This window comes from Manacus candei, unplaced genomic scaffold, assembly GCF_025592945.1.
Source record: "Manacus candei isolate 608988 ecotype Guabito, Panama unplaced genomic scaffold, ASM2559294v1 h1tg000053l, whole genome shotgun sequence".
Lineage (NCBI taxonomy): Eukaryota > Metazoa > Chordata > Aves > Passeriformes > Pipridae > Manacus > Manacus candei.
The window spans coordinates 4492792-4504546 of record NW_026138101.1 but is presented as its reverse complement, the minus strand read 5'-3'; the positions used below and the strand labels follow the sequence as shown (position 1 = coordinate 4504546).

The 11755-nt window shown below is 56.7% G+C and overlaps 2 protein-coding genes across 3 annotated transcripts in view; both read right to left on the bottom strand.

Annotated features, from left to right (window-relative positions):
* Positions 1-580: 580 nt before the first annotated feature.
* On the bottom strand, positions 581-5758 carry TMEM208 (transmembrane protein 208). The gene is made up of 6 exons (XM_051802003.1): positions 5659-5758; positions 5490-5585; positions 5342-5401; positions 5090-5226; positions 2060-2144; positions 581-1034 (listed from the first exon to the last, which is right to left on the bottom strand). The coding sequence occupies exons 1-6, from the start codon at positions 5662-5664 to the stop codon at positions 897-899; spliced, it is 522 nt and encodes a 173-aa protein (XP_051657963.1). The 5' UTR covers positions 5665-5758; the 3' UTR covers positions 581-896.
* A 928-nt stretch (positions 5759-6686) lies between these two features.
* Positions 6687-11755, bottom strand: part of ELMO3 (engulfment and cell motility 3) — an 8147-nt gene continuing 3078 nt past the window's right edge. The window contains exons 9-20 of one of the 2 annotated variants that reach the window (XM_051801993.1): positions 11695-11745; positions 11209-11331; positions 10912-11043; positions 10535-10639; positions 9903-10011; positions 9550-9686; positions 9297-9460; positions 9089-9201; positions 8726-8830; positions 8302-8384; positions 7986-8066; positions 6687-7837 (exon numbers count right to left, since the gene is read on the bottom strand). In XM_051801993.1, the coding sequence (XP_051657953.1) occupies positions 7625-7837; positions 7986-8066; positions 8302-8384; positions 8726-8830; positions 9089-9201; positions 9297-9460; positions 9550-9686; positions 9903-10011; positions 10535-10639; positions 10912-11043; positions 11209-11331; positions 11695-11745 (1416 nt within the window). In that variant the 3' untranslated portion in view covers positions 6687-7624. Of the gene's footprint in view, positions 7838-7985; positions 8067-8301; positions 8385-8725; positions 8831-9088; positions 9202-9296; positions 9461-9549; positions 9687-9902; positions 10012-10534; positions 10640-10911; positions 11044-11208; positions 11332-11694; positions 11746-11755 lie in introns of those variants that run through there. The other variant, XM_051801994.1, reaches the window with a different exon arrangement.

Sequence of the window (11755 nt, the reverse complement as noted above, 5' to 3'; positions counted from 1 at the left end):
GGCTGGCACCACTGTGAGCACCCACTGTGCATCTCACTGGCACAGGCAAAGCTGCGTGGTCTGAGCTGGTGCGTCAGGAGCAGGAAGGGGTCACTGGGGTCTGTAAAACAACATACTGGGCAGGGACAACATCAATAAATCAAAGCAGGCAAACAAAAAAACTGCCCTGGTCTCTAACACATGAACTCTGCAGCAGTCATGGCTCCCCTGGGAGAACCCTCCCCAAAAAATACAAAAAAACCAAACCCACAGCTTCTTGTCTTACATCACACTGAGCTCCCGCAAAGGTAGCACAGGCCAGTCTATGGCTCCAGAGAGCTCAGGCTCAATCTCAAAAGCATAAAGTTTGGCTGCAAGCCCAGTGCCCAACACCCCCAGCTCCCCCATGCTCCTGATCCCACAGGGCAGCTGCAATTCCTCCACAGGGTGCAGAGGCTGAGGCAGGCAGGGCAGCACAGACCAAGCCTGGGAAAAGGAGGAAAGCACTTGTCCCTGGGGATTCTGCTTCCCTCTGGTCCAGATCTCCAGGAATATGCTGACATTTTTCACAGCTCCCCTGCGTGAACGCACTGCCAGCACGGTCAATTAGACTCTGCTCTTTAATGTACTATTTCCTCCAACATTGCACTCCCCAACCTCGAACGCGATACAGCACTGCTTTAAAAAGGTATTTACACACATCCCAGCATCACCCCCCCCTTGTCATCCCAAGGAGCAAGGCCTCAGCCGGCACCAAGACCCAACCAAGGGAAGTCTCTTGCGGCCTTTCGAGCGGAATGGCAGCAGTGGCAGAGGGGCGAGAGCTACTGCGGTGGTTTTGGATTGGTTTCGGTCGCATCCCTGATGAAACAACAGCGTGGAGATGAGAGATCACGTTATCTACCCCCAGGCCAGGGCTAGAAACGCTTCATCTGCCGGCGTTCTTGTCGGCGCTGCTTCTTCTCGTTGGGCTCCTGGGCGGTGGGTGAGGCCTCTGCTGTGAGCCAGGGCCCCAGGATGTTCACCCAGAGGAGGTAGAGCGCGCGCCCCGGAGCCTGCAAAACACACGTGGCACAAACTCGGTCACTCTGGGGACAGCACTGGCTGGTCCTGCTGAGGGAGACAAAGGAGCTGGAGTATCCCCACAGGCTGGATCAGAGGCACCTCAGGATGCAGGGAAATCAGAGGTGGTGGTGGGCAGCCAAAATAAACGGCCTGATTTCATTTCATTTCGTTTAGGAACTCGCATACGTATACAGCTCTTAGGCTTCATATATGGAAATCCCAGCATCGGGTCTGAATTACCCAGAGGGATCCAACTGCCCAGACATTCCGTCTCTCCTTCCTTCAGAAAACACACCCACATTGCTCTGAATTTAAAAAAAGAAAAAAAAAAAAGCGATCCAGATGGTCTCCAGGGCACAACCAAGTCTAGGCTGCCCTCTGCCAGGCCAGCTAGAGAGGAATTTGTGGGTGAGGATTGAAATGAGATCAAGGACTGAAATGGGGTGACTTTTCCTTCTCCCACAATTGCCTTCTGTACCTTTGTGTGATATCCTCAAAGCAACTGTGGGATTTTTTAACCAACTGGAGATTTTTTGTCCTTCTGCACAAGCAGCTTTAGCTGGAGGCACATGACAAATGTTTCAGGAGTAGAAAGAGTTTGGCCTGTTAAGGGGAAATCAATGCCTACAGCATTTTATCTACCAATAGGCACAGTGTCCAGCCTTGGTCCATGCTGAATGACTGAGAAAGCCAAACAAAAGGAAACACTGTTTGTTACAGTCACAGAAAGGCTCTGTGCTCAAAGACAGCTTTGATCTGCCTCGTGTTTCTTGTTGCCCTTTCACAGGACCAGAGGGAAAGGCAAAGGCCAGCCTAGTTTTTGTGTGGTTGACCCAGAGGGATCAGGACTTCTTTGCCATGTATGGCCTCATTTTTAAAAAACATATCAGAAAATAGCTTGGGCCTGAAACAGGACACTGAATTGAAATGGATAAATAACGTCCTCAGTCCTGACGACAGGGAAAGACAAGGACAGTGCAGAGCAAGAAGGAAAACAGCAGTGGCTGGGGCTTACCAAGAGCCAGAAGTACCAGACGTAGGGTGAGAAGCAGCTCAGCACTTGGACTATAGCTGTCAGCAGGATCACATCCTTGAGGTGCCTGAGGGAAGAAAAGCAAAGCACTGAGCTTCCATTCCAGCCCACGCCAGCTCCTCTGCCAACCCAGCCTGTCTGCACCACCTCCAGGGAGTGACCCTGCCCCACCCAACCAAGGACTGCCCTGCTTTGGCACACACAGTTATCTAGAAGAATCTGAGCGGTAAACAAGCAACAAAAAATCTGATGGGTTAAAGAGCTGAGCTCCCTCTGAAAAAAAAGGCCATTGAGAAAGCTGAGGAATTGACGGGGGATGGAAACCAGCAACAAAACCGCCCCCCAGCCCTACAGCTGAAACAGCAGCCAGCACCTGCTGATTTGACACCTATCTTGACATAAAGTATAGCTGCTCATGACTGGCTGTGCTGAAGGGAGCCAGGAATCTTCCCCGTGCCATTTCACAGGCTGACAGACACACTCAGGGTCACCAAAGGACAAGCACATCAGCAAGCTGAGCTACAGCAACAGACTGGCTCCTCCTCCCCTCTTGTTTATCTGACTCCAGCATCTTCCATGCCAGCCTGAGGCAGAGCTGGGAGCAGCTGTGGAAGGGAACAAGCTACCCACGCCTCAACCACCACCCTCAGGGGATCTGACACCCAGGAGAGGTAAACAGGTATTAGTTTTTCAACACAAGCCTCGGGGAGTGCCATGAAGGGTTAGAAAAACACCAACTCTCACTCTGGTTAAATCATCAGCTGCTGGAGAAAGAATTTCTCCAGTCACATCCAAGACTGCAGACAACAAAACAAAGGCAATGGCAAAGTGCAAAGCAAACTGACCACAAACAACATCGACTCAAGACACTGCAGAATCCACCACCAACAGCTCTACAACAAGACATGGAGGTTCAGTAACCTCAGGCATCACCAGAGGCCACAGAGGGGTGAGCTCCCACCAAACCCAGCTCTCCCAGAGACCAGCAAGGTGGGCCTTCCTCAACCCCAGAGCAACACAAAGCATCCATTTCAGTTAGAGACAGCACTAGAGAAACACCATCAAAGCCACAGCATTGCAGGAGTACCTCCAAAGGAGCATGCTCAGCTGAGAGGCAGGAAACATCCACTTCTTTCTGAAGTAACCACTAGCTTAGAGTGGTTCCCTGGTCCCAAAAAAGGTAATTTAGAGGTACAGGATAGGGATGGGAACTTCAGCTCTGCAGGTTTTGTTCTTACAGCTCTGCCTCCTCTGTGTTTTGCACAACCCCTGCCTCAGATAAGCATCAATTCATTTTAATGTGTCATAAACCTCAGCCCAATTGCTCAGGCAGAAAAACCTCAGTGCCTCAATACCAAGGGAAGTACATCTGCAACCAGGACTGCAGCAGTGCACTCGTCACCTTTTCAGAGCAGGTAATGGGGTCCCTGTGCTACATCCTGTCAGTCGTTTCCCCTGGCAGCACCATCACACACACACAGGACAGTTATTGGGGCACCCCCTCTGCCTTGCACAACTCCCAGGGGCGTCTCTCACAACCACAAACATCAAACTTCTGTATTTTCCCTCCTCAACTGTCCCACGTTTTGTTTCACTACAAAGGTATTAAAAATATTTTGCAATTCCACTCTAGAAAGCCAAACCAGTGGAAAGTGGGAGAAAAACACCTGGCTGACCAGCAGGAAAATGAAGTCTCTATAGGATGAAGAGAGGGTAAAGCACCCAGATCACAGGTCACACTAGAAATAACCCCCTCTCCTCCTGGCCACCTCGTCCCTCAGCTGAGTCTCTTACACCAGACATGAGTCACTCCTGCTGCAGGTACAAAAAGGTGCCACTCCACTAACACACAAGATGTGAGCTCACCCTGTGCACAGACAGCAGGTTCCGTGCCCCCCAAGTCGGTCTGCCTGCTGATAACATCCCCAGCCAAAAATCAAACTTACGTTAGGAAAAGTTAAAACTACACACACCAATATGTGGCCCTGCCAGCACTGAGAACACCTCATGTGACACAGATGGCTCAGCTGGAGACAAGGCCCCACTGTGCTGCTTCAAAAGCCTGGCAGCAGGGGAAGGATGGAGGTAAACACGGAATGGTAGGACAAGAATATGGGAGGGAAGGGCCAAGGACCCCAGTACCTCACTAAGCACATGCTGAAGATCCCCAGCAGAGGCTGGACCAACAGACAGAGGCTGAGGGCAGGGAGGACAGAGAGCAAAGCCTCATGTGTCCACAACTACCTGGCAGTTTTCTGTAACTAGTTTGAGGCTCACTGGTGGAAAAAAAGTAAATCTAGGAGGTATTTCTGCTGTTCCAGTACTGCTGTCTCCTTATTTTATCTAACAGCACTTCTCAGGAATTACTGTTACGTGTCCCTTGACCAAGGAAAGGCCAGTTACAGCAGCGCCAAGAACACTGGACAGGCAAACACTGTCTGCAGACAGACATGAGGAATGCACAAGCACAGGGGACAGAATTGGCTGAGGAAGTCACAGGAGCTGGCTCAGACAGAGGGGAGAATTTTCAGTGTGTAGAACAGTTCAAGACATGGCCAGTTTGCAGCCAGCACGTGCCCTTCTGCTCTGCCAAGCACCACCTGCAGTGCTGGTTTAAAAAGAAAATATATATCGCTTTGTGCTGCGGCAGCATGCACAGTGTCAGGGCTGTTTCTTCACTGAAAGATGGTCGTAAACTGCTCCCACTGAACCCTTTGTGATCTCTTACCTCTGCCCCTCAGCCCTAAGAACAGTGACTGTGCCAGGCTGACACACCCACGTGGCAGCTCCTGACTGGGGCACGCCAAGCCAAGTGTTCAGATAACCAGGGCAGTTAGGGTACACTCTCAGAAAATACAGCTACGGGCTTCCAGCTCCCCTCATGCCCACACCATGGGCAATCTGGGGCGGGAGCTGAGGCCTGGCCTTCTCCTCGGGGCCTCTCCTGGCTCTGCGCGCACGCTCAGGCAGCAGGTCCTGCTCACCTGGACTCGTGCGGGTGTGGACACTCACTCTGCCATCCCCTGCTCCATATTCAGGTCAATTCCCCCGTCAGCAAGGCTGCCATCGTCTGTGAAAGACGGCTTTGCCATGGAGTTCATGGACCGGTAGCTGGTGCCGTAGACCACCGAGCTGAAGGCGAACGCGAGCTGCAAGGAGGACACGGCGGTCAGCGGCAAAGGGCACGGCCGGGGGCCCGCGGGCCTCGGGGGAGCCCGGGCCCAGGAGCCCCCGCCGGGGCAGGGGACGGTGCCCGGCGCTCACCCACGTCCAGGCGGAGGCGGCGGGGTAGAAGATGACCAGGTTCACCAGGGCGTAGATGGCCTGCGGAGAGAGCACGGCTCGGCTGTCTGCCCGCCGCCCACCCCGGCCCGGCCCCGCGCCCCGCCGGGGCCCCCCCGGCCGCACTCACGGAGGCCCCCAGGATGATGCGGAGGTAGAAGCGCAGCGTCTCCCGGTTCTCCTCGAAGATCTGCTTCTTGCCCTTGGTGCCCGCCTTCCCCTTGGGCTGCGGAGCCAAGAGAGGCGGTCAGGCGCGTCCCCGGAGCCCGCCCGGCCCCGCTCTCCCGGGCCCCACTCACCGCCATGGCCGCGCCGGCTCCGCGCTCCGCGCTCCGCTTCCCGCGGACGTGACGGACCGGAAGCGGCGGAGCCGGGGAGGGGAAGGGAGGGGACAGCCCTGTGGCGGGGACACCCCTGAGCCGGGGGAGGCCCCTGTGCCGGGGACATCCCTGACCCGGGGTACACCCCTGTGCCGGGGACATCCCTGTCCCGGGAGGGGACACTTCTGTGCCGGGGACATCCCACAAAATGACAGGACGGGTCAGTTTGGAAGCGACCCCAGTGGGTCATCTGGTCCAACCTCCCTGCTCCAGCAGGGTCACCCCAGAGCAAGTGGCACAAGACTGTGTCCACATGGTTCTTGAGTAGCCCCAGTGAGGGAGGCTCCACACCTTTTCTGGGTGATCTGTCCCAGTGTGCAGTCACTCACACAGTAAAGTTCTTCCTCATGTTCGGGTGGAACTTCCTGGGCATCAGTTTCTGCCCGTTTCCTCTTGTCCTATTACTGGGCACCACCAAGCAGAGCCTGGCTCCATCCTCTGACACTCTCCCTTTCAGATACTGATAGAGGTTCCCCTGTCAGTCGTCTCTTCTTGAGGCTAAACAGGCCCAGGTCCCTCAACCTTTCCTCGTAAGAGTGATGCTCCAGTCTCTTAATCATATTTGTTGCCATCTGCTGAACCTGCTCCAGGAGCTCCCAGTCTCTCTTGTACTGAAGAGCTGAGACTCCCAATCCCCTCCACAGGCCTGGGGACACGGGCACATACACAGCCCACCCCCCACACGCACAGATCCTCAGAGAGTTTCTCCACTTCCCAGCACCAGAGGACCCTGAGGCCTTTCCTCCAGCCCCACTGTGCAGCCACAGGGTTTGGGGTGCTGGTGACAGCCCTACCCATTTCAGCCCCCCCTTACAGCCCCTTGACCCACCTGTGCCCATCATCCTCCCAGCTTCTGGCAGGTGCAGCTCTGTCCCAGTCTTACTCACTCTGGCCCCTTCTGACCTGCTAGTCTGAGCCCTTCCCCAAATCTTTGGCAAGGACACATCTCCGAGTTCTCCACAGGTGTTTATTGTCCTGTACACAGGAGGCAGAGGCACAGCTGGATCCCCGTGACCTGCGGCTGTGGTTGTTACCACAACACCCCTGGGAGAAGCTGCAGGCACGAGGAGGTGCAGGGCACCGGGGTGGGGGCCGTGGGGGCCGGGAGGAGGTAGCTTGTCGTGGTGCAGTAGTGCAGCAGCATGGCTGAAGTGTGCAAGTGCCCGCCCAGGGCGGGGGGAAGGCACCAGGATTGGCAAAACATCACAGTGCTGGGCAGCAAGGGCAGACTGGGGTCTCCTCCTCACCAGGCCCAGCTGACTGGTGCTGGGAAAAGGGGGCTTGTTCCCTAAACACCCCCCTTCCAGGACAGGGCTCAGCAAAAACACATTTCAGTGCGGAAGGGACCTGGCAGGCACACTGTGCTCGGGAGATGCTGTCTCCTTGACAAACTTAGTGGAAAGGTGTGTTTTATCCTTTTCCCAACCACCTTCTTGTCCAGAAAGGATCCCCTACACTGATGGCAAAAGTCAGGCAGTGCAGATTTGTACCTTTGTAGTGTTACCCCAGCTCCAGCTATCCCGGGGCTGCCTGTACCTTTATTCCTGCCCACGTCCTTGCCCTCTCTGCCCAAAACCTGCCTGTAGTGTGTGTAGGGTCAGTGCCACCACAGAGGGGTTTGGCTGTCTGGGAAGAATTTTGGTTTGCCTGCCCACGGCAGGGGGGCAAAGCAGCTGAGTCACCCCCCTTGAACAAGAGCCTGATACTCGGCAGCTCATTCCCATGTTCTCACAGGAGGGCAGGATGCAGGCAGGAAAGGGTGGGCCACCCAAGCCCCCAGCGAGCACCTGGGCTTGTCCCTTTGGGCCAGAGATGAGGGACAGGGCCTGGAGGAAGGGGTTTGATTTTGAGGGGCATGGGGGGGGTACGGGGCACAGGGAGGAACTCACTGCTCTGCATGGCTGAAGTCGTAGCAGAAGTTTAAGTTGCTGGGGGGCTTTGGGATGGGAGGGGGGGTGTCGGGAATGCTGATGTTCTCCAGGTCCAGGAGCCGCAGCTTGAGCTCCATGGACAGCAGGACATCGAGGTCTGTCTGTGTTCGCTCACTCGTCATCTCCTTGCCCAGGAGCACGTTCAGCCCATCCGTCCAGAGGCAGAACTGGGGAAGCAGAGCACAGGCATCTCTGGCACCAGCCCTGGGCAGCCAGAGAGCCCACCTCTCCCCCTCTGTGGTTCCCACTCCCCAGGACTCACTGCCCTGCCTGCAAAGGCCACTGTGTGCCTCCTCAGAGGGCCCTTGGACTCACCTCGTACCGGGTGGGGGCAACGAAGTTGAGGCAGTATTCTTCCACGTCGTGCACGATGGAGAAGGCCAGCTCCAGGACATCCTGCAGGGACAGCACAGGGTGTAGTCAGCCTCTCAGCTGGACTCTTTCCAACCCCGGCGGGGTTCAGAGCGGGAGCTGCCTCCCAGCCTCCTCCTCTGTGCCCCAGGAGACCCAAGAGGTCTCTGTCCATGAAACCACACAACCTGTCACCATTCATCCACCCCCAAAAACCATCCCCAGCCAGGGAGGGGAGTGTGCTGGGCCCCCTGGACAGGGAGGAGTGTGAGGGGCTGACCTTGTTCTGCTTCCCGGAGCTCTTCTCCTTTGTGTGTGGACACTCCTTCCCCACCAGCAGCATCTTCATGTCTGCCACAGGAACTGGGGCAAGTGGAGGAGCTGTGAGCATCTCCTTTCCCCTTCTTCCCTTCCCCTCCCTCTCCTTTTCCTCCAGGTCCCTGGTACTCAGAGCCCAACACAGATGAAATAAGGGGGCTCACAGCCATCCACAACTCAGGGTGGGGGGCTCAAGCCACTCTGCAGTGACCTTTGGGGAGCCAGCCTGCCCCAGCCTGAACTCCCACAGCTCCCAGTCCCACAATACCAGTGGACACTGGGCCAGCTGCACAGCAGCCAGGCACAGGGAGAATTCCCATCTTAAGGCAGTCTCAGCTGGGACTCCCCTCCCTCCTTCCCAACCTCCCTTTCTCTTCATCACTTACTTTTCTCTGTCAAGCTCTCGATGGGGGGAGACTCCACCCCCTCCTCCACGTCCCCATAGTGCAGTACCTTGTGGTTGGGTGACAGGCGGCAGTACCACAGCTTGTCTGCAGCAGAAGAGACACGAGAAATGCTCAGCCTCCCCCTGCTGAGGTCCCCTTCCCGGGGGGCACAGAGCTGTCCCCACCATCCGCGCTCCCCATTTCTCTCTCTCGCCCCGTGGATTAGCCCACACCAGCTGTCTAGGGAGCTGGGCACGCTACTCCCATAGATTAATTGCAACTTCCCCAGTGGCAGGGGACATGGGGACAAGCCTCTGCCCCCCTCCCAGGACCCCCACCCAGGAGCAGGGGGCTGGCACCCACCCTGCCTGCGGCGGCTGCTGATCTTGCGGAAGAGGGTGCCCTCGCAGAGGTGCAGCAGGCGCTGCTGTCGGATCAGCTCCAGGAGCTCCGGCTTCAGCCTCTCCCGCAGTTCCCTGGGGCAAAAACCAGCAGAAGAGGAGCACAGCCATCTCAACAGGTGCTCACTGACCTCCCCAGCCCCACAGTGTCACCCCCGCAGCCCACTCACAGCACAGGCACAGCCAGCGTCTCCTCCTGGTGCAGCCGCTCCGTCTGCCGCAGCTTCAGGATCTCGCTGTAGTTCAGTGCGTTCACTCTGGTCTTGAACAGCTCCAGGGAGGTGGGTTTGAGGGCCAGGGTCCTGGTGATCTGGTCCCGCACCACCTGCATCACCTGCAGGGCCCAGGTTGTCAACCCCAGTCTGGCAACACTCCCCAGAGCCCCTGAATTTGTGATCCCGTCCAGGGCCGCAGCATCCCCACCTTGTCAAAGTCCTCCTGGGTCGCACGCATCTCCTTCCAGGTCTTGTTCACCAGCTGGATGCAGATGCAGAAAAGCTCTTCGAAGAAATGATCCTGCCCGAAGAACATAGGGTAAAAGGCCTGAGCCGTCTCCGAGCCTGCGGTGAGAAGGACAGGTGATGCCAGACTCCCCAGTTTTTCCAGGGGATTTCAGTGTCCAGGAGAACCTGGACATTTCCCAGCCCTACCTCCCCCTCCCCCTGCTGTTGGCCATGCCAGAGCCTGGTGGCCCCATGGATGCAGCCCCCTGCCCTGGCAGCTTGTCCCCCCAGGCAGCAGGGCAGAGAGAAGGACAAGCTGGGGCACACACGTACACGGCTCTCCGACATGCAGGATCTCACAGAGGATCAGGGTGAGCTGGATGCTGCTTCGAGCGAAAGGACATTCGTGTTTGTCTTCCCGGCTGCTGTTCTCGAGGACAAACTGGAGGAGAGGGCCATACCTCGCATTACACGGGCCATGACCTTGGAAGGCTGCCCCAACAGTGGGGCTCAGATGTCCCACACTCCTCTTGAATTCCTAGTCAAGCTGTCCCCACCCAGGTAAAGCCACCCCTAAAAGGAGTGATTCACTCTCCCCAAAATCCAGCCCCACCCTCCTCCTTCCCCTGTGGCAGTGCATGAGCTGGTCACAGGCACTGCAAGGAGGAGCATGGCTGATGCCCTGCTGGTTTTGCCCAAACTGCCTCAGTTTGCTCAAGGCCTGAAAACCAAGCTGTGGGCAAAACCCCAAAAACTATGGGAACCCTTTAGTGCCACCAGCCTCAAATGACTTCTCCTACCCATAGGGAGGACTCAGCTCCATCTGAAATAGGGCAACAGTAGGACATTTGCCCAAAAGGGACATCCTTGCCTGGGTTTGGCCAAGGACAGGTCACAGGGAAAGGAAAAACAGGTGGAGATCCAGTAACTCTCCACCAGGGAGCTCCCTGGGAGAGCACACGCACCCTGCTGTAGGCATTGGGGGTGTTCCTGGAGAAATACACCATGTTGTCCAGGGCAAGGAGTCCTGGTGGGGCACGGTGGAGGTCCTCTGCTGGGTTGCTGTTGTTCTAGGAGGACACAAAGGATGCAGTTTAGCAGCTGCAACTTTCTTCTCCGAGCAGCAGCGTCCTCCTGAGACAGCCACAGGGTTTTCCTTGGAGTCCCGGCACATCCACACACTTGCTGTTCCAGATTCCCGAGGGAGCAGAAGGGAGGTACTGCATGGTGGTCCATCAGCATCAACAGGGACACCAGGCTTAGGGGAGCCATCAGAAGGTGCCCCCAAGGCTGCGTGGAGGAGCCAGCTTGGGGCTGGGGAGGGGATGCGGGGGGGACGCACCATGAAGCCCAGCTTGCGGAATTCCTTGGCACACAGGGATCGCCGGCGCTCGGTGCTGAAGTTGCCGGCAGGTGCCTCGCTCTCCGACTCAAAGGCAGTTTGGCGCAGGGACTGGAGGAGCTCCCGCTGTTCCTGGAGGGAGAGCGGAGAGGAGGGGATGCCCGTGAGCCCCACACGAGCAGGTTCTCCCAGGGCAAACCCACGATGAGATCAAATGTGCTGGGTTCACCCAAATGCGAGCTGCTTCCACAGGTGGAAGAGACCAGGACCAGACTTGTAAGGAGAGCACTCCCAGACCTGTGAGTAGGGATCCATGGAGGTCCTCATGCGATGCTCGCACAGGTTGAGGCTGACAGACTGCAGCACATACAGGTAATGGGCCATCTCGTCCCCCAGTGGCTCAGAGCTGTGGATGATGTTCTACAGGAAATCACAAGTAAGAAGGTTCCCCAAGGCTGCTGCTCCCAGTTCCTCCAAGCCCAGAGCCCAAAAGCCTAAGCTCAGTGGGTCCTGCTGCTCAAAGGGGCATTGGCAAGTGGGAAGCTCCCCTTGGGGTTGGGCAAAAGCTGCGTGCACTGAACTGCAGGCTGATGGGGGTGCAACCCTGGGCACAAGGGTGCCAGCAGAGCAGCAGCCATAGGAGATATCAAGAAAGGGGTGTGGGCACACAGGTAACCCAGCCAGGCACAGTCACCAAAGGCAGGGGCTCAGGGGACAGGGCCTGGGGAGGAAGGACAGAGAATGAAGCACTCAGCAGACCCTTGCACAGTCCCAGCTCCTCACCTTGTGGATAAACTGCCTGATGTTCTTCTCTCTTAGGTAGTCCATCATGTCCTAGGAAGGG

Bases quoted from the DNA above. Each gene is read 5' to 3' on its own strand.
- TMEM208 (XM_051802003.1), bottom strand. The intron at 5,402-5,489 runs GTGAGTGCGGCC...CTCTCTCCGCAG, and splicing joins GCATCATCCTGGGGGCCTCC to GCCATCTACGCCCTGGTGAA. The intron at 2,145-5,089 runs GTGAGTGTCCAC...TTCTTCCCTCAG, and splicing joins ATGGAGCAGGGGATGGCAGA to GCACCTCAAGGATGTGATCC.